This window comes from Budorcas taxicolor, chromosome 8 (genome assembly GCF_023091745.1).
Source record: "Budorcas taxicolor isolate Tak-1 chromosome 8, Takin1.1, whole genome shotgun sequence".
In the NCBI taxonomy this organism is placed as follows: Eukaryota; Metazoa; Chordata; class Mammalia; order Artiodactyla; family Bovidae; genus Budorcas; species Budorcas taxicolor.
The window spans coordinates 107,561,607-107,583,826 of record NC_068917.1 but is presented as its reverse complement, the minus strand read 5'-3'; the positions used below and the strand labels follow the sequence as shown (position 1 = coordinate 107,583,826).

General features: G+C 47.0%; 1 protein-coding gene across 5 annotated transcripts in view; it reads left to right on the top strand.

Moving 5' to 3' along the window:
• TNC (tenascin C) overlaps window positions 1–22,220 on the top strand; it is a 101,193-nt gene that overhangs the window by 29,719 nt on the left and 49,254 nt on the right. For all 5 annotated transcript variants that reach the window (XM_052644655.1, XM_052644659.1, XM_052644658.1 and 2 more), the window contains exons 2-10: window positions 304–897; window positions 4,175–5,584; window positions 6,855–7,118; window positions 8,248–8,363; window positions 9,417–9,573; window positions 12,975–13,244; window positions 13,992–14,177; window positions 14,419–14,508; window positions 16,047–16,310. In XM_052644655.1, the coding sequence (XP_052500615.1) occupies window positions 441–897; window positions 4,175–5,584; window positions 6,855–7,118; window positions 8,248–8,363; window positions 9,417–9,573; window positions 12,975–13,244; window positions 13,992–14,177; window positions 14,419–14,508; window positions 16,047–16,310 (3,214 nt within the window). In that variant the 5' untranslated portion in view covers window positions 304–440. The remainder of the gene's footprint in view (window positions 1–303; window positions 898–4,174; window positions 5,585–6,854; window positions 7,119–8,247; window positions 8,364–9,416; window positions 9,574–12,974; window positions 13,245–13,991; window positions 14,178–14,418; window positions 14,509–16,046; window positions 16,311–22,220) is intronic.

Below are 22,220 nucleotides of genomic sequence, written 5' to 3'. Positions count from 1 at the left end.
AAGGCCCAGAGTTAGGGCTTAGATCCAAACCACATCTGATCTGTCTTATTCCAAAGTTTTGTCCTTTCTCCTGCCTCCTTATATTTCCAAATACTGAATTGTGAGTGAAATCATTCCTTCATGATTGCAAAATTCTTTTAGTGACCATTTTATGACCACACTTCAGCACATACTGAAGGAATAAAAGGAGATCTTCAAATACAGGAAACAGAACATCAAAATTAACTAAGAACTGCAGATATTCAACAGATTCAAATAGCAATAGACACTAACAAGCTTTGGCTTTCCTTTGTTTACTCGTAGGAGAGAACTCCTTCAAGAAGGTCAGGAACAACTGATTTGGATTCTGCTCTCTGCTTCCGAATCCCCAATTCTACCTAAGAGTGAGATACCCTAGGACCACAAGCACCCTGAGACATTCAGCCAAACTCACCTCCACCATGGGGGTCATGACTCAGCTATGGGCAGGCCTTTTCCTAGCTCTGCTTGCCCTTCCGGCCGAAGGTGGCGTCCTCAAGAAAGTCATCCGGCACAAGCGACAGAGTGGAGTGAATGTCACCCTGCCAGAGGAAAACCAGCCAGTGGTGTTTAATCACGTCTACAATATCAAGCTGCCCGTGGGGTCCCAGTGTTCAGTGGATCTGGAATCTGCCAGCGGGGAGAAAGACTTGGCCCCACCATCAGAGCCCCAGGAAAGCTTCCAGGAGCATACAGTGGATGGGGAAAACCAGATCGTCTTCACTCACCGCATCAACATCCCCCGCCGGGCCTGTGGCTGTGCAGCTGCTCCTGATGTCAAGGAGCTTCTGAGCAGACTGGAGGAGCTGGAGAACCTGGTGTCTTCCCTGCGGGAACAGTGCACCTCGGGAGCGGGCTGCTGCCTCCAGTCTGCCGAAGGTAGGAGCTGGTGATGGGTCCAGCCCCTCACTGTATGGATGGGAGGAACGGTGAGCCAGGCAGGATCCATCAGTTGTTTCTAGAGTGGGTTCCCTGGGGACCCAGCCTCAGAAGGTGTTCATTCAAAAGAGATTTAATGGACAAACGACTATGGAGAATGTATCCATATCTAGTAGGCTCTTGGAGAGTCATGGTGACAAATGTTTCAGAGGAATTTTCAGGCCTCTGAGAGATCTTGCTTTGAAAAACCCTATCTTACTTTTAAGTACTAGTTTCTAAAACGAGGGCTTCCCTGGTGTCTCAGCTGGTAAAAAATCTGCCTGCAAGGCTGGAGACCTGGATTTGATCCCTGGGTTGGGAAGATCCCCTGGAAGGGAAAGGCTATCCACTCCAGTATCCTGGCCTGGAGAATTCCATGGACTGTATAGTCCATGGGGTCGCAAAGAGTCAGACATGACTGAGTGACTTTCACTTCACTTCTAAAACTTCTTTGACAATGACATCTGCTCATTCCATACTCTGAAACCCTAATAATGTATTTTGAAATCCCTCACCCAAAGATCATTCTCTGAAAGGTAGTAATGTACCCCCATCACCCTGTTGTATAAATAAGGAAACTAAGGCCAAAAAAGAAGTTGGGATTCCCCAAGGTCCTGACATAAGTGGCCAAGTTAGGACTTAAATGATAGTATTCCATACCCTGGTGTTCTCACAAAGTTACAGCCTACAGTGATATAAAATTTGGGGGAAATAGGAAAAACACGTTCCAGTTTAAAGGCAACAATGATGATGATCACATGTGAACTAAGTCCTTTATGTATTGGGCTGGCTTGTAGCCTACAGAAAACCCAAATGAACTTTTTGGCCAATCCAACACCATGCACTATAATTCACTGTCTCATTTAATCCTCCCAACAACCCTTTGAGATAAAGTTTAATACCCCCATTCTATAGATCTAAGAAACGAGACTCAAAAAAGTTAAGCAACTGGCACAAGAAAACACAAAGAGTGATAAGAAACAGGAGCTTTGGAGGTGCCTGTGTTTCTCCAGAACTCTGCCTGTCTCTAGGTACATCTTTTTTTTAAGGAATTTTGCCACTTGGGAAGTTTGTCTTCATTTCCATTCCCTAAAGTTGATAGAAATACACGGGTTTCAACAAGGCTAAATCAGAGGTGAAAATATCTATTTCTGCCACTCATAAAACAAACAAACAAAAAATACTAGAAAGTATTTTACAGATTATTCCAAGAGCAGCTCCAATCAAGAGCAACCTGAATCATCATAAATTGAGGCTACTGTAACTGCGTGGACACCAGGCCCTTCTGCAGCTGCCGGGGCAACTTCAGCACTGAAGGCTGTGGCTACATGTGGGAACCCAGCGGGAAAGGCTAATCATCATAAAAATAAACCCTAATCATCATAAATTGAGAGTACTGTAGGACATCCTTTAGGTTTCCAAGGCAAAAAAAAAGTTTATGTACAAATTAGTTCATCTTCCACTTCTTTCAACCCCTAGTAAAATGCAGAGGGGATTTACAGAATAGGCCTAATAGAACCCAAAGGAATGGCTTAAAAAACTCATTAATGCAGTGCTATCCGTTAGAACTATGAGCCACTTATGTAATTAATCATAACTTTTCCAGTAGTCATACTAATTAAATGAAAAAGGAACAGGTAAAATGCTTTTAATCATTCATCCAATATAAGAAAATAATCTTTCAGCTTGGAAACTATACAAAAATTATTAATGGATATTTTACATTCTTTTCTTGTATGCTCTCTTTGAAATCCAGAGTGTTTGTAGTTCACATTTAGAGCACATCAAAATTCAGGCTAGCCACAGTTTAATGGTTTAGAGGCCAAACGTGTCTAACAGCTACCACACTAGATGACATAGTTTTAGAGTCTCACTTTTCAAGCCAACGTTTTTCTTAGAATTGACTTCCTTCCTGCTGTCAGGAAGGAGATACAATGTATTAAGGCAACTGTATTTAGATGCAGATAAAATGGAGCAAGTTTTGTTTGTTTCTTTCCCTTGATTGCATGGAGGCCACACCTGCCACCGCTGCAACTTAAGCCAAGACATTATGGAAAAAGATGGCTGCACATGAGCTTTGTGGGGGCTGCTGCTGCTGCTGCTGCTGCTGCTGCTGCTAAGTCACATCAGGTGGTGTCCGGCTCTGTGCGACCCCACAGACGGCAGCCCACCAGGCTCCCCCGTCCCTGGGATTCTGAGTCTAATGGAAAGTCGTCCTAGCAGAGTTAGAAAGCCACTCCTTAGCTGCCTCATCTCAGTTACTGAAAATTTAGAAAACTGTGGTCGCATAAGCACCTATACCGACTTAAGTCAACCAAGACCCTCTGCAAGAGGAAATCAGAATCAGCACAACGGTGGGTCCTTAATGTCCTCATTTAACCCAATCGACCCCAGGTGAGTGGGCCATGGGTCCCACCTGACCGACGGAGAAGCTGAGCTCCAGAGTGCCTAAGTCATTTTGCAAATGCAGCACAGTTATTGAGTCAAGGCATCAGAACTGAGCTCAGTTCAACAGTTATTTCTTGGTGAAACACTTATTTTCTTACATGGCTAACCTCGGCTAACTATGGGAGAAGTAAAAACACAGCCCAGCAAGATGCGTTCCACAGGCAATGGTTTGTAACCCTTGGAGTCCCAGGAATACCTGAAAATTTGATGAAAATGAGTCTCCTCCCCAGGGATGGAAACACACACACACACACACACACACACACACACACACGTATACACACAGTCTCAGGGAGTATAGCGTAAGAATGCCTACCTAGTGTCATTGGTTGTGAAAGTGTTAGTCACTCAGTCATGTCCAACTCTTTGCAAGCCTATGGACTGTAGCCTACCAGGCTCCTCTGTCCATGGAATTCTCCAGGCCAGAATACTGGAGAGGCTTGCCATTCCCTTTCTCCAGGGGATCTTCCTGACCCAGGGATCGAACCCAGGTCTCCTGCATTGCAGGCAGCTCCTTTACCAGCTGAGCCACCAGGGAAGCCCAAAGTGGAAGAGCAGCCCAATGTGGGGCTCCAACCTATGACCCTGAGATTAAGAGTCGCATGCTCTAACAGACTGAGCTAGCCAGGCAGCCTCACCAGATTTCACACAATAAGCAATTGATTTTCAAGCCAGACGGGGCCTGAGAGGCCACCTTGCTCTAACGGAATTTAAATCTGGGTTTTGTGGGTAGAAGCCAAGAAAGCAAGCTGCCCCTGCTCAGAGAGAGACTCTATTCTCTTCCCTGCAGGCCGCGTGGACACCAGGCCCTTCTGCAGCGGCCGAGGCAACTTCAGCACGGAAGGCTGCGGTTGTGTGTGCGAACCCGGCTGGAAAGGCCCCAACTGCTCTGAGCCCGAGTGCCCGGGGAACTGTCACCTGCGTGGCCAGTGTCTGGACGGCCAGTGCGTGTGTGATGAGGGCTTCACCGGCGAGGACTGCAGCCTGCTGGCCTGTCCCAGCGACTGCAACGACCAGGGCAAGTGCGTGGACGGGGCCTGCGTCTGCTTCGAAGGCTACTCTGGGCTCGACTGCAGCCAGGAGGCATGCCCGGTGCCCTGCAGCGAGGAGCACGGCCGCTGCGTGGACGGCCGCTGCGTGTGCCAGGAGGGCTTCGCGGGAGAGGACTGCAGGGAGCCCCTGTGTCTACACAACTGCCACGGCCGCGGGCGCTGTGTGGAGAATGAGTGCGTGTGCGACGAGGGCTTCACGGGCGAGGACTGCGGGGAACTCGTCTGCCCCAACGACTGCTTCGACCGTGGCCGCTGCCTCAACGGCACCTGCTCCTGCGACGAGGGCTTCACGGGTGAGGACTGCGGCCAGCTGGCCTGTCCCCACGCCTGCCACGGCCACGGCCGCTGTGACGAGGGCCAGTGCGTGTGCGACGAGGGCTTTGCGGGCCCGGACTGCAGCGAGCGGCGCTGCCCCTCTGACTGCCATGAGCGCGGCCGCTGCGTGGACGGGCATTGCGAGTGCAACGACGGCTTCACAGGCGCAGACTGCGGAGAGCTGCGGTGTCCCCGCGACTGCAGCGGCCACGGGCGCTGCGTGAACGGGCAGTGCGTGTGCGACGAGGGCCACACCGGCGAGGACTGCGCACAGCGGCGGTGCCCTTCTGACTGCCACGGCCGTGGGCGCTGCGTGGACGGGCGCTGTGAGTGCCAGCCCGGCTTCCAGGGTGACGACTGCGGCGAAATGAGCTGCCCGCACGACTGCCACCAGCACGGGCGCTGCGTGAACGGCATGTGTGTATGTGACGACGCCTACACGGGCGAGGACTGTCGCGAGCTCCGCTGCCCCCGGGACTGCAGCCAGCGCGGCCGCTGTGTGGACGGGCGCTGCGTGTGCGAGGATGGCTTCACCGGCCCCGACTGCGCAGACCTCGCCTGTCCCGGCGACTGCCACGGCCGCGGGCGCTGTGTGGACGGCCAGTGCGTGTGCCTCGAGGGCTTCACCGGGCCTGACTGCGCACAGCGCAGGTGTCCCGGCGACTGTCATGGCCAGGGCCGCTGCGTGGACGGCCAGTGCGTGTGCCACGAGGGCTTCACCGGACCCGACTGTGCACAGCGCTCCTGCCCCAACGACTGCAGCAACTGGGGGCAGTGCGTCTCTGGCCGCTGCATTTGCAATGAGGGATACACCGGGGAAGACTGCTCCCAGGGTGAGTAGCAGCCTCCAGCGAACTGGCGTCAGGGGTTGGCATGTGCTGGAGATCTCTGTGTTACACTAAACACACACACACACACACGCAAGCACAAGCACAAGCACATGCTCTCTGAAGGAGCCCTGGTCTCTCACCTGTTTCAGAGCTTCCTATTTGGGGGTCAGAGGCTCAGAGAGGTTCTGGAAGTGTCCCAAGGACACACAGCTTATAGATCACACAGCTGGTACCTGAATCTGGGTAATTCCTCCATGCTGAGTTTCACAACTGGTGCCCAAGATAAGGTAGATGAAACGATTACCTCCCTTTTGCTAAACATCAACCTTCTTTCCTACTCTACCCACTGACATGTAAAACTGACACACCACCATAAACTAAATCCCTCTATTTGGATGGAGTTTAAATTCAACTCAATTGAATGGACAGTGAGATTACATAAACAAACTGGTTTAAATGCATGCTCAGCTAAAGATCGGTGTTGATCACCTAGGAAGCAGACTTGACTCTTAAATCATCTTTTTGTTGCTGTCCTTGATCCCAAGGACTCTGAGTGCCTTAGAGGAGCATTAGCCCAGCAGTTAGCACAGGGCATTTATTCAAGTGAAGAGAAACACACAAAGACCAATAATGTTCATGTTTAATGAGGGTCTTTGTACTTCCCTTATCTACCATATATACTTGTAATGGAGAATTTCAGCTTGATTAAAGCCATCCGCGCATAAGAATAATCATGGGGCTCTGTGTTTGACATGGCCAAGCCAGGGATGCCTGTATGGAAGGAACACCAGTCTGGCAGGGAGGAGAAGGGAGTTCCAAATCTGGTGAGTAAGTGAAGTCGAGCAAGTCCCACTCACCTCTAAGAAAAGGAAAGAGTTGGACTAGATGAGCCTAAAACACCCTTCAGGGGCTAAGGATATATGGCTTGAAGTTCAGAGCAGAAAGCCAAGCTCAGGCTGCACTTTCTCCGGCAGGTGGCCTGAATCTGAACTAAGGTCCAAGGAACAGAAACAAGTTGAAAGCCACACTGCAGACCTGGAACTTGACCCTGAAGGCAAGGGGTGGCCCCCAAAAGTTTTGAAGATCAGACACAGTAGGCTGGACCTGTCTCTTCCACTGCCAATCACAGAGGCCTCAAATCTTCTAAAATGCAGACTCATCAAGTACACCCCTGCTGTGACCCATAGAGTGTGTTACTGACACCATCTGACCCAAGCTGTCCTTGTGTTACTGACACCATCTGACCCAAGCTGTCCTTCCTTATCCCTGACAGTGTCCCCTCCCAAAGACCTCATCGTGACAGAAGTGACGGAAGAGACCGTAAACCTGGCCTGGGACAATGAGATGCGGGTCACGGAGTACCTCATCGTGTACACCCCCACCCACGAGGATGGCCTGGAAATGCAGTTCCGGGTCCCTGGAGACCAGACGTCCGCCACCATCCGGGAGCTGGAGCCAGGCGTGGAGTACTTTATCCGCGTGTTCGCCATCCTGGAGAACAAGAAGAGCATTCCAGTCAGCGCCAGGGTGGCCACGTGTGAGTGCACAGAACCCCTCTTGGAAGTCTCAACTGCCTCCTGCCTGTCCAGTGCATAGGCCACCCCCACCGGCATGTCTCACTGCCTCACCTTCGCCCCACAGGCCAATGGCTGACTTCATGTAGTTACGCCAGCTAAAACTGGAATCCAGTGACGTCCACTGAATTAAAAAAGAAGTTAAAATACAGTTGATTTACAAAGTTAATTTCTGCCATATGGCAAAGTGATTCAGCTATACACACACACACACACACACAGAGACACATATATATATATACATTTTCCTACAGCTTACTGAATATTTTTAAAGACACTCCTCACATGCTAACTCATATAACTCACAATAACCCTGTGAGACAGGAGCTATTGTCAACCCATTTTACAGATGAGGAAACTGAGACCCCCAAATGGTTAAGCCTCTTGTTCCAAACCAAACAGTTAATAAGTGGTCGAGATGGAATTTGAACCCTGGCAGTCTTAAGTGCTCTGTTCTACTATTACTTTTCTGTGGAACTCACTGTAGAAATATTTAAAATATTCAAAAGTGGAAACATTAAGTTTCAAGTTATTCTTCCTTTAAGAGTTCAGCATCAGAAAAATTACCTCCACTCTTAAAAAGCAAGTTGTGGTTAGAAATTGGTCCTTTTTTGCTTCTTAAGAATAACCTTGGCTGCTTTTTATTAAACTTGTGCTTCAGGCCAGGAACCATGGCCAGCAGTCATTGTGGAATACATCATTTAGTCTCAAAACATTCCCCAGGGGCAGGCATACTTACCCTCCTTCTTTTGGGTGAAGAAACTAAGGTTCAGGGCATTGTGCTCAACTCAACCAACCACACAAAAGTTGTAATGATCGAGCTTATGATCATTACATATGATCAGCCAATATGTCTGATTCTAAAGTCTATGCTCATATTAAGTTTAAGCATATGAAATTATAAATATTCAATCATATGGCTGACCCTTATATTAATTTTCATGATGCCTCAAAGTCAACAGCATCCCAGAAGAACCCTTAAAAAGACTCCAGCTCTGACTATCAGCCCCGTGGGGTTTGGTGGAATGATGTCTGTCCTTCGCCATCACACATGGACTCATTCTTACTTCCTCTCTGTGCTCTTCCTGACAGACCTGCCTACACCTGAAGGTCTAAAATTCAAGTCCATCAAGGAGACATCTGTGGAAGTGGAGTGGGATCCTCTGGACATCGCTTTTGAAACATGGGAGGTCATCTTCCGGAATATGGTAAGGAGCACAGAAGAGGAGTGGGAACCAGAAAGGTGCTCACGGGGCTTTGCAGAGTTTTCCGTCAACTCCGCTTCCTTGGCTTTGGGTGGGGGACAAGGCTCTAATTAAAAGGGCTTCTCAGGTGGCACAGTGGTAAAGAATCTTCCTGCGAATGCAGGAGACACAAGAGATGTGGGTTCTATCTCTGGGTCCAGAAGGTTCCCTGGAGAAGGAAAGGCAACCCATTCCAGTGTTCTTGCCTGGGATATACTGTAGATAGAGGAGCCAGGTGGGCAACTGTCCATGGGGTTGCAAAGAGTTAGACATGACTAAGCACACAGACACTCAAGGCTCTAATTAGACCCTGCATATTTGCATATATTTCACTTGATTTTAAGAAATCAAAAAGCATGGCATTTAGGACTGAGTGCCTAGACAAATAGATGGCAAGTTATCTCTAGGTTCTGATTGCCTGTTACAGTCTTGCAAATCTCCACTCAGAGGCAATAATGTGTATATAATAATGGTATATGTAGTAACTGATTCTATAGAGCAGAAACTAACGCAACACTGTAAATCAACTATACTCCAATAATGTTTTAAACAAAGAAAATTAAATGGTCCCTGTCTCAAATGCCTCCAGGCATATCTGAGATTGAGCATCCTTTCTCTCTGTGCCTAAAAGCACATATGAGATAGGAAAGTGGGTCCCTGAGTTCAAAGCCAGGCCCTGCCACGTACAACTATGTGACGATGGGACAATCACCTGACTTTTAGGATGCCAGTTCCTTCATCTATGAAAGGAAGGGTTGATTTCGTGGTTCCAGGGTGCCTGTGCTTCTCACACCTCTGTTTTCTTGAGTGTCAAAGGGGTGAGTAGAGAGGTCTATGGGAGGGCGTCTTTATCATCTCTCTATCCTCAGCACCCACCACACTGATCAGATGCTTAGTAAGTGCCTAGTGGACAGATGGAAGAAGGAAAGAGGGAAGAGGCAACACAAAATGAATGAATCACATAAATGAAGGGTCTGGCATTGCCTTAGGTCTTACGAAGGTGCCTCTGTATTTCAGAATAAAGACGATGAGGGAGAGATCACCAAGAGCCTGCGGAGGCCGGAGACCACGTACCGGCAAACTGGCCTGGCTCCCGGGCAGGAGTATGAGATATCCTTGCACATCGTGAAAAACAATACCCGGGGCCCTGGCCTGAAGAGAGTGACAACTACCCGTGAGTATTAGCTTTAACACCACTGTAAAGTTTGTCGTACTGCAAAGCACCTCTAGTTGATAGCATGCTCCCCTACAGACCAGCAGTGTCAATTCACCTTTGCTCCCTAAAACACAAGCTCCAAACTTAGTAGCTTAAAACGATTGCACGTTTGTGATCGGGGGTTGGACAATCTTCCTGTTCTCCACTGGACTCACTTAAAGCATCTGTGTGGGCTGGGGGACGGTTGACCTGGGATGGCCTCAGCCAGGATGGTGTCCTTCTGCCCCACACAGTCCCCCAGCCTCCCACAGGCTAGCCTGGACCTGGCCTCACAGCAGCTGAGCAAGTTCACAACCAGCACTGGGTCACTTCCACCAAAGCAAATCTCAGGGCCAGTCCAGATAGAAAGGGTTGGGAAACAGACCCATCTCTTTATGAGAGACGCTTCAGTGTGACATTTCAAAGGGGGCACTGATACAGGAAAATACCTGAGGTTCTAGCAAATGAGCTACCACAACCATCCGATTTAATATTAGTAACCAGTCTTAATGAAAGAGGTAAGGCAAATATTAATGCTGTTCTTTTTCAAGAGTAGAAACTGAGGCTTAGAGAAACGGAATCAATTTAACTAACACCATGTGGTTAATCCTATCAGGGCAAGAATTTTTAAGCCCAGGTTTAGTTTTATGACTTTAACCCCATTACCAATAACATTGACTAGGCTCTGGATTATGTAGTGTTAATTCCATGTCTTCAACAGGAGCCTAAATAAAATGTAATTCAGGGCTAAAGATGTCAGAACTTCTTGGGGGTCGATGTGGCACTGTTAGATCATTTGGTGGGCAGAATAAAAATCCTGAATTTGGAATTGTTCTACAGAGAAGCAAATTTTTAAAAGTAAATAAATAAAATTATTTTGTGCTGACATTTGGGAAAATCTCTTTATCTTTTTCAAGATAGCATGTATGCCAACTGCTTAAGGAATTGACTCTTCTTGGCAGGGAGTGATTGGAAAATTTACATCTGTTTAATGACAAGAAAGAACATCTTGCATTTAAATATTTGCACATTTTGCTTAACTCAGATCCAACAATTCAATTCATAAGACTGTCTTTTTTTATAAGCAAGTGTTTTCCATCATCTTGACAACATCCCACTGTGGTAGGTAGAAGACGGGTACCAACAAGAAAAAAAATCATTAGATCACCAGAAAGGCATAGAAAAGATCAAACACACAGACAGTACACTGAAAATACAAAAGGCATTTCTTTCATCTGCCCTTTTCTTTTTAATCTGAATTTGGGGACTGGTTGCTTTATTTTCTTCTTCTTGCAGGACCAACACCCCAACATCTGAAGTTTCATAATCACATAAATACTAACACTGAGAGGCGGATTCTTACCTGTTTATTTTGCTGATACCTGATCTTTTTCCAAATTTAAAGAAAGTATCTTAATGTTTTCATTTTCAGCTCCTTCCCTCTCAGCTCTATACAGAGATTGTAAACAATCATTTTTGATGTGTAAATGTTTTTGAGAGGTACTGACATTTAAGGAGAAGGAACATGGGTTTTGGATCCAAACAGTCCTGAGTTTGAATTCTAGCTTCACCACTCACCACCACTTTAGGCAGATTCACTTCTTTAAGCCTCAGACTTACCATCTGGAAACTGGGTTCGTAGTATGTTCCCATGGCATAGTCATGAGAGTTGCAAAGCGCTGTTTTTGGCACACAGGAACTCGAGACCGTGTTAATCTCCTGGATTGAAGGGATCCCAATCTAGGAGAAGATCTGTGTCCTTAATTGAATCTCTATCTCTTTAATGAAAGGGCTGTTAAGCAAGATAGTGGGTATGGCTTGGGTGTTTCCCAGCACCTCGAAGAACATAGAACATGAGCTTCACTGTTGAATTGCACATTGTTTTCATTATGCATTTTATAGTTTCATCGTCTGTGAGCTGAGACTTGAGGATCAACACCTAGGGTTCAAAAATAGACACTGCAGGTTTCTCACAATCAACTCTGAATTTTTCCTCCTTCTCATTCCCTTTATAAAACCAAGTTCCTTTCATTCAATATTGTTTTCTCATGAATGCTGAAAACACAAACCTATGTTTAAACCTAACTAGGCTTAAAAATGAAGAAAGAAACATTGACTGGATGCCTTAATGTCTTAATTTTAGGCTTGGTATGTTTTAATGCATTAAAATTTTCATATAATTAGAAAAAAGTTAAAACACAGATGACAAAGCCTGATGCTATGCTGTGGATTCAGAAAGGTCAAAGACCCACTCTCTGAATGAATGAATGACTATATAGATGGTATGATGCAGTTTGAATAAACAGAAGAGAAATCTGTTTTGGAATAGTTAGAAAAGTACAATATGCAGAAACTCTTCTTTTTTTTTTTGATAAGAACACTTATGCTGAGCTCTATCCTCTTAATCCTGATGCTGGGAAAAATTGAGGGCAAGAGGAGAAGGGGATGACAGAGGATGAGATGGTTGGATGGCATCACCGACTCAATGGAAACACGCTTTCAAGGGTGTAATACAGTATTGTCGACTAGAGGTACAATGGTGTGCAACACATCTCTAGAAGTCAGTCATCCCGCAAACTGAGACTTTTTACCCATAGGGGAGGGAGTGTGTGTTTATCTGTTTGCAACAGGGTCAGAGAAGGGTTTGTGTTAGAAAGTGACATATAAGAGGGATTTTGAAGGATGACGAGGAGATTTCTAGGGAGAGGAGCAATCTCAGGAAGAAGAAACAGGGGAACCGAAAGTTCAGAGGCAGCAATACACTCTTGGAGGAGAGGTACGCTGTCGGAGCAGGAAGCACAAGGCCGGTGGGGCAGGAGGAAGACCGAGATGAGGACTCAGAGACTGACAAGGCTTGAGATAGCCATGACCTTCTTGCTTGAGTTATTTCCATCAAAGCCAACTTTCCATACATTATCAGTTTTCTGCTCCATCATTCTGATGGAGAAGTCACCAAGTAGGGAGTTTTATCTCCCTAATTTAGGGAGAGACTGAGTCAGTGTTTCTCCGGTGAAACTCCCGCCGTGTGTTTCTTCAGCTTACGGTAATGATGCTAGTCATCCTGATGATAGTAATCATGGCTCTCTGTCACATAACTACTATGTAGCAGGCTCTGTGCTGGATGCTTTGCATGCATTATTTCCATCAACATTTGAAAAACCAAACAAACAGACAAAACAAAATCTGCAAGGCAGCAGTCATCCTCCCTACCTACAGCTTCTCAGATAGGAAACTGAGATTCCAAAAGACAAAATAAGTCAACTGGCCAGTATACACCTAAATGTACGCTCATGCACTTGGAAGACGGCAAGCCCCCTCTCTGCTCAGCCCTTGGCACTGGCCCCAGTCTCTGAAACTGCTGTCTCCTCTGCCTGTCACAGGCTTGGACGCCCCCAGCCAGATCGAAGTGAAAGATGTCACAGACACCACCGCGCTGATCACTTGGTCCAAGCCCCTGGCCGAGATCGATAGCATCGAGCTCACGTATGGGGTCAAAGATGTGCCAGGAGATCGCACCAGCATCGATCTCACACACGAGGAGAACCAGTACTCCATTGGGAACTTGAAGCCGGACACCGAGTATGAGGTGGCCCTCATCTCCCGCAGGGTCGACATGTCCAGCAACCCCGCCAAAGAGACCTTCACAACAGGTAATGCGCCCCACTCCCAGCTGCTAACAGCCCCAGAAAAGGAAGGATCGCCAAACTCCTCCCCCATTCCATGGCAGTGTGTCTCCCAAGCTTCTTTTACTATAGAAAAAAATGGAAAGAAGATTTTTATTTCAGAATACTATAGCGATTGATTGATTTTTCAAAGAAAAATAATTACCCCCCAATAACCTTCTAAGGATAAAGAAAATTTTTTGCCTGCATAGAAGATGCTAGTCTGAGATTCTCAGACATTTTGGCTAAAATAAAATTCAAATAAATACTGTAATAGTAAAATGTAGTATACGGAAAGCATGAATGACAGAGATGCCTTCTAACGTCTTATACTAGGGTGCTATTTTCAAGGTACCAGAGTGTCAATCATTCGTTCACTAAATATTTTTTAAAGCTCGGGAAGCTCTCTGTAAATCATTAAAAATCCAGTGATGAAGACAGCAAACCCGTTCTTCTAGTCAGAGAGCCAATTTGCAAGCTTTTGTATAGTTTTTATTAAGTACAAAATCATTGGCAAACATAAACGATTGAGGTATCACGGCAATTTAATAATGAAGAAGGTGTCCAATGTGTAGTATTTGTCCAGATGTGTGCTTCAGCTATTGAGCCAGAGGGGTGAGTGGGTCATTTCTCTCCAATGGCAGACACTTTTCGCGTCTCACCATGAACTATCAAGGACTCCAGTCTCCTGTGCCTGGCGCTCTCAGTACCAGTGTCCTTTCCTTTCCCAAACAGGCCTGGATGCTCCCAGGAATCTCCGCCGCATCTCCCAGACAGACAACAGCATCACCCTGGAGTGGAGGAACGTCAAGGCGGCCGCCGACAGTTACAGAATTAAGTATGCACCCATCTCTGGAGGTGACCACGCGGAGGTAGAAGTCCCCAGGAGCCGACAGACTACAACCAGAACCACGCTCACAGGTGAGCTCCACATCCCCGACCCGACTGGCCCTGGGGCATATCCCCACCTGGCAACCCTCCAGAGAGAAAAGTAGCCAGCTCCCCATTGTCCCTCTCTCCCAGGCATCAGTGAGACAGGCTGCGGAACAGTCCAGCCATGGAGAAATGGTAGCCTTCGGGGCCCAGCTCAGGGGCCTTTTTATGGTTCTCTGAAAGTTTGTCCAGTTTTGGACTGAATCTCAACCTGCTCATTCTCTCCTAGGGCTGAGGCCAGGAACTGAATACGGGATTGGAGTGTCTGCTGTGAAGGGGGACAAGGAGAGTGACCCAGCCACCATCAATGCGGCCACAGGTGAGCTGCCTTGGCTTCCCACCACCACGGGACAGGCACTAACAGACACAACCGGGGCCAGGAGGCAGGAAGCCCGCCTAAAGTGTAGATGCCCAGTGGGAAACAAGGCTTCTAGGATCACCCAGCCCAGATGTTCACATTCAAGAGGAGCATAAGGACCGGGGTCCAATGCTGACCACTTATACATATCCGTTTTTTAATCTTTTTTATTTGGAGGTGATGGTACATTCACATGCACTCTAAGGAAGAATACAGAGAGATCTGTGCCCTTTGTCTGGTTCCTCCCAATGTAACATTTGTGTAACTTAAGAACACTATCACAACCAGGAAATTGACACTGATATAATCTATCAAGTTTATTCAGATTTCACTCGACTATGACTATGTGTGTGTATATTTAGTTCTGTGAACTTGGAACATGAACTTGGGCGAACTCCAGGAGATGGTAAGGGACAGGGAGGCCTGGCGTGCTGCAGTCCATGGGGTCTCAAAGGGTCGGATATGACTTAGTGACTGAACGACAACCTTTAGTTCTATATAATTTATCACCTGTAGATTCTGAATCCACCACGTCAGTCAACAACCAATAATTGCATCACACTGAGTCCTTCTTGCTATACTTTCCTATCACCATGATCACCACCCTCCCTCCACTTCACCTTAATCCTTGGCAGTCACTGATCTGGTCTTTGTCCAGTTTCAGGAATGCTACATAAAAGGAACCTTGTGGCACACAAACTTTAGAGACTGGCTTATTCACTCAGAATAATTCTCTTTAGCCACCAAGGAAGCCCCATAATTCTCAGCAAGAGTGTGAGAGAGTATGAAGGTCCCTCAATTGTGTCTGATTCTTTGTGATCCCATGAACTGTAACTGACTAGACTCCTCTGTCCATGGAATTTTCCAGGCAAGAATACTGGGGTGGGTTGCCATTTCCTTCTCTAGGGGATCTTTCTGACCCAGTGATTGAACCTGGATCTCCTGCATTAGAGGCAGATTCTTTACCATCTGAGCAACCAGGGAAAGAAAAGAAAGGAAAGTGAAGTCACTCAGTCGTGTCCGACTCTCTGCAACCCCATGGACTGTAGCCTACCAGGCTCGTTGGTCCTTGGGATTTTCCAGGCAAGAGTACTGGAATGGGTTTCCATTTCCTTCTCCAGGAGATCTTCCCAACCCAGGAACTGAGCCTGAGTTTCCCGCTTTGTAGGCAGATGCTTTATCATCTGAGCCACCAGGGAAGCCCCACTAATTCTCTTGAGATCCATCCAAGTTGTGCCTTGTATCAGCAATCAGCTCCTTCTAAATGCTTTTGCGTATCATCTCATGGTATGCACGTATCACTATAATATTTTTAATCTTCCCCAAACACAATGAGGTACTGTACAATGGCATTTCACACAGGTAAAAACTGGGACTCAGGTGAGATGCCTGAAGCCACACAGCTCTACAGCAGACTGTGGCCCACAGCCACCTGTCAGTCCCAGAAGCAGCCCTGCCCGGAAGCCTGAAGTGTGTCCAACTCTCTGTTTTCCTCCCAGAGTTGGACACGCCGAAGGACCTTCGGGTTTCTGAACCTATGGAGACCAGCCTGACCCTCCTCTGGAGGACGCCGGTGGCCAAGTTTGACCGTTACCGCCTCAACTACAGTCTTCCCTCCGGCCAGCCGGTGGAGGTGCAGCTCCCCAGAGACACCACCTCCTACGTCCTGAGAGGCCTGGAACCTGGGCAGGAATACACCGTCCTGCTCACAGCAGAGAAAGGCAGACACAAGAGCAAGCCGGCACGGCTGCAGGCGTCCACAGGTGAGGTGGATGAGCTCTGAGCTCTCTCCAGACCCTCTGATGACCCTGAGGCTGGCAGACCCATCAGCCAGGTTGTCTTCAAATGAGAAGATCAGATGGGAAGACGAGGGACTTTCTCCACTCATGAGTCCTCTAAATGCCGTTTGAGTCACTTACACATCTTTTCCTCTTGTCCACTGACGTGTCCCTAGCAAAGTTCCCTAGCTGGACAATCAATAATGGCTTTTAAATATTTCTTCCTAGGAGAATTTAAAGCATGAGAGTTTGTGCTTGTCTTTGGTTCTTTTTATTTTAATTTCATGTATTCATAGAAATGAATGTTATATTTTTGTCCTTGTTTTCCCCCTCTTTAGCACAATCCATTAACTTTTCATTTTATTTCTTTTCAAGTTGACCAAGAGGTTCAGAGCAATTCTTTGGTTATGACCCATTAAATATTTTTATTCCAGGTCTTTTGCCCTCCTCTCAGGTTACCTGAAATGCTGTACACAGTCCTGTGAGCCTGTCACAGAGCCCTTCTCCTTTTGCTCTTACTCATTAAGTGATGAACTTTGTTTATCCATGACAGCTTAATCCTGACCTCCAGTATCCTTCCAGCCCAAGTATCCTGTTCTTTGTACCTGCCCCCATGTTTCTTCAATGGCTAAACTGGAAAAAAAAAATCAGTTCTTCTTTTATGAATATGCATATTTAATTTTGGCTCCCAAATAGTCAAGAGGTATAGGTGGAAAATGTTAATTCTTCAGAATGTGATAAAGGCTTAGTTTCAATTTAATTAGTATTTATTGAGAACCCATTGAATACATGGTATTATGCCGATATTTGAAGAAAAATTGATCATGGACTGAGCACTGTTATTTTGGCTCATGTGCTCCTGGTCTTAGTCTGTGGGGAAGACCAGGTAGTCAGAGTGTTAGATGAAACTCACCCAAGGAAAGGAAGTAATTGGGGTAATCAGGATAAGCCAGAGAAAGTGTCTTGACAGAGACACTATTCCAGCTGAATCTCCATAAGCAGAAAACGGGTTGCAGTGATGGGCATATTTGGAAATGCCTTGAAAAGTCTTAGTCATTTATAAATACTTTCACCTACACATAACGGAAATCTCAAGTTACAGAACTCTAGCAAGGCACAGGGCGGTTTCCTCTCTCATAAAGCAAATCGGAGGTTAGGTAGTTCAGTGCTGGCCCAGCAATCCCCGATTATCAGGGATCTGGGCTCCTTCTGTCCTTCTGTTCCACGAGTCTTAGTCCTTGGCCTGCATTCTCAAAGCCACCTCCATGTCACAATATGGCTGCTTCAGTGCAGCCTTCACGTCTGTGTTACAGGCGGCATGAAGGAGAAAGAAACAAGAACAAAAGGTGGTGCCTCCCAGACGAGTCTTTCTGGAATCCTCACCGGTGACTTCTTACATTTTACTGGCCACTTGTAGCTATACGTAAGTCTAGGAAAGGTAGTTTTTGAGCTGTGTGCATTGCTGCCCACATAAAATTGTGGGAGTTTGTAAGGAAGAGGGGGTGGGTATTTGGTAGACAAAGAATAGCCTCTTCAGAAAGGACGTCAGCCTGCCAGGCTCCTCTGCTCATGAGTTTCCCAGGCAAGGATATTGGAGTGGGTCGCCCTTTCTTCCTCCAGCAGATCTCCCTGCCCCAGGGACTGAACCTGTGTCTTCAGTGTCTGCTGCACTGGCAGGAGAGTTGCTTTTGTTTCTTTGTTTCACCAGCTGAGCTATAGATCCATTTGCTAAAGTGAATTTAGGTGGTCACTGCTATTCACTCCATGCATGGACTGCTTCCAGCCAGTTATGAGATGAGCATCAAGGATCCTTGGATGGGGCAAGGGTAGCTGAATCACAGATGAGGTGGGGAGAATAAATTGGAAAGAAATAAATCAATGGTAGAGATTTGAATGGTTCAGCTTGTAGAACATGAGCTTGTTGTAAAGATGTGAAGTCCCTCAGTCGTGTCCGACTCTTTGTGACCCCATGGACTGTAGCCCACCAGGCTCCTCCATCCATGGAATTTTCTAGGCAAGAATACTGGAGTGGGTTGCCATTAAGATGTGAAAGGGCAACAAATGAATCAGAGAAACAAGAGAATAATTTCTTCTTCTTTCCTCCTCCTCTTGTTCCCCTTCCTATTCTTCCTCTTCCTCCTTCCTCCTTCCTTCCTCCCTCTCTGTCTCCCTCTCTCTTTCCTTCCCCCTCAGTTTCACAAATGCTGGATTATAGAGGATTTCCTGGCTCCTCTCAGTCATCTTACCCTCTGGTCACGACCACTTTATCTCTTATCTCCAGCAGGGAATCCCCAGGCTTCAGCAGCTCAGGGAGATGAAAGCTTTCAAGTGAATCGCAGGCTGGAATTACTTTGCCTCTGACTAAGAGCCCAGTTTGGCATCCCAGAGGCTCAGTGGTTTCATTTTCCCAGCCATGCCTTTTTAACACCGTTTCAAAGAAATCGTGTTGTATATTTAAAGACATTCCTCACTCATTACAGAAAAAATGTGCAAAGTTCCTTGTATGGGTTCTTCCCCTACTGTCTCTGGAATATTTCTCTCTATAGCTCTCTCCATAGAACTATTTTATTTCTTTAAGAGTGAGGTGGACATTTCTCTCTGTCTCCTGAAGTCTATCTTCCCAATAAGCATCTCATACAATATCTTCCCAGTAAATATCTCCCACATTTACTCAGTCGGTAATGTACTATAGCCATGTTCCATGCTAAGTTCTGGGGATACTAGGGCAATGAAGACAGGTCTGGGTTTCCAGGGAGCTCACTAGTAAACAGACACTTTCATTGCTGTAACTGGGGGTGTGGGGGTGCAGTGGGAGCAAAGGATACCTTCTAAGTATCAAGAAAGGCTTAATATGGGACAAAGCCTTTGGACAGACACAGAGGAGGAAGGCAGGACTGTGTTGTGGAATACGTAAGGAAGTAGAAGTCCAGGCACCTGGCCTTGCTAAATACATGGGGAGAAAAATGAAACAGGGAAAGTCAAGGTCCTCAGGGGAATATACCATGTGGCTATGAGATTGAAATGTCAAAGGGCTGTAGGTTCAAACTCAGAAGAAAGGGGTTCCCAGCTCTGCATCCTAGATTCTTAATAGCAGAAGTCTGAAAAACGCTGCTCACTGTCTGTGAGCTTTACAGAGAAAATGACAAATCGGCTGCTCCAAAGCATCTTCCCCAGAGAATTCCAGGACTCTAGTCATAGCACTGAGCCAAAGCACCAGCCTTTTCCTGGAGGCAGCATCAGGTTAAAAGTGTGCATTACCTGACTGCCCATCATAGCTGAGATATAATGCAGGGACCCTACCCCAGGCTACACAGCCCAAAAGAATCTGGTCCCTCCCATCGCTCTGACTTGGCTCGCTCCCACCACTGGTCCGCTTGCTCATCTCACTGTGGTCATCCTGGCCCTCTTGCCGCTCCTTACATGCGCCAAGCTGGCTCCTACCTGAGGGCCTTTGCACATGTTTCTCCTGCTGCCCATATACCCCTCCTCTCCCAGGTCTCCACCCTGCACCTCCCTCATTTCATTCAGCTCAAGTGTCATCTCAAAAGACCTCTCTGTCTGCCAGTCTAAAAGGGTGCCCTGTCCTCATTCACCCAGACTGCTCCAGAGTTCCTTAGGGCACTTGCCTGGCCTGATAGCGCTCACTACTTGGTTTACTTATCTATGGCCTGCCTCCTGCGTGCATGCATGCTAAGTCACTTCAGTCATCTCAAGCTCTTTGCAACCCGATGAACTGTAGCCTGCCAGGCTCCTCTGTCCATGGAATTCTCCAGGCAAGAATCTTGGAGTGGGTTGCCACACCCTGCTCCATGGCCTGCCTCCTGCTTCCAACAGGAATGTAAGGACTCTGTCTCTTTTACTCCGTGCTGCAACCCCAGCGCCTTGAATATGTGGCACAGGCTTCAGGAGCCTCTGCGGACCCCAGCTCCTCCAGAGGCAGCATTTCCATGGGATCTCCTGGTCTTCTGCTTTCACCCCTGCAGCAACAGCCCAAATTCTCTCCCTTAAGAGTGAAGGGAAGGGAAGCCGTTCTCCTGGGGTCTTTAATTAAGCTTGTGCCCAGTCGTGTCCGGCTCTTTGCAGCCCCATGACCTGCAGCCCACCAGGCTCCTCTGTTTACAGGATTTTCCAGGCAAGAACGCTGGAGTGAGCTACCATTTCCTTCTCCATAATTAATCTTACTCTGGATGAAACTGAGAGGAAAGAAAGAAGGAAAGATAGGAGGGAGGGAGAAAGAAAGAGGGAATAAAGGAAGGAAAGAAATTTAAAAAGGCACTAGTGGTAAAGAGCCTTCCTGCCAATGCAGGAGACCTAAGAGAAGCAGATCCAGTCCCTGGGTCGGGAGGATCCCCTGGAGGAGGGCGTGGCAACCCACTCCAGGATTCTTGCCTGGAGAATCCCACGGACAGAGGAGCCTGGCGGGCTACAGTTCATTGGGTCGCAGAGTCAGACATGACTGGAGCACCTTAGCATGCACACATCCCTGTTAGCACTAAACAAAATTAGTGTGTGCCAAGTGTCTGTCCCACACCCAGCATCTGTATTCTAATAAACTCAACAAAACCCTGCTTGAAGTGGAGGCCATGATTTGCTGTGAGCAGTAAGGGACATAAAGCAGGGAGAATGTGCAGATACGCAAGACCGGCAAAGCATCTTTCCACGCCATGTAAGACTCAACAGCGATACCCCCATAATTCTCAAGGGTCTGGGGAAGCAGAGAGGTGGAATTTTATTTTTAGCAACAGCTGCAAGTAATAGAGAACACTCTGCTCTAATTGGCCTCTTTGATTTTTCTCATGGAGCAAACTGAAATTTAGTCAAATATTTATCCATCCAATAAATATTTATTTCTTACCTGCCATGGGTCAGGCAGCACTGGCATAGAGAACAGAAAGACACAACCCCTCCCCCCAGGAAATGAAGCATCCTGCAATGAGAATGAGAGAATGGAAACCAACATTATAAGATTGTGACTAGTTTGTTTAGAGGCAAGTGTGGGAAGCTACAGGAGCACAGAGGCAAATGCCCATCCCAGACTTGAGCAAAGTGAAGGCAGGGTATCAGAGAAGGCTTCTTGGGAGAGGTGGTACTTTACCGAGTCCTCAGAAAGAAACAAGAATTGGGCAAGTGGAGAAGGGAGTGATGACATTTCCAGCTAGAAGAACAGCATGTGGGAAGGTCAGAGAGATGTAAAACGCATGTTAGTGCAACGCCAGCCGTACAGCCTGCTCTAGGATGGAGCTGGAGAGAACAGGGCTCAAGGTCACGGACATCATCAATATCTTCTACAAAGGGCAGTGAAGATCATGCTAAGGGGCTTGGGGTTCATTCTTGACAGTGTTAAGTCCCCCAAAACCGTGAGAGCAGGCAAAGCTTTGAATTTCCATTTACTTTACAAGAGGAGATCAAAACAATTTAATCTTCCCTTGGGTGGTCCTCTGGCTTGAATTTGGCCATTCCGCTGCTGCAGGAGAATGTTTCCCAGCAGTGAGCATGAAAACTGGATGCCTTGTCAGTCAGCACTTGGTAATGACCATCTACATGATGGTGGAAATCTAAAGATTTAAAGTTGGCACAGCCAGAAATTCCTCCAGGCCAGCTGGTCAACTCACCGTGAGCCCAGAAATGGGATTTTGAAATTCTGATTTCCCAGGCCCACTGACATTGTTCAGAGGATAGATGCCAGTGCACAGCTGTAAGAAAAAAAGACAACAGCCTTTTCATAAAGAAAGGCCAAGAAATTCAGTGTGGGATATACCACGGAAACACTGGGCCTCTGGGGCAGTCAGCCCACAAGTATGTCATTTGCTGCTGAAATGCAGAGTCTGCATTTACATGAAGCCTCTTGGTCTCCATCTCGAGTGTTGTTTGCTGTGTTTTTATTCATATCATTCC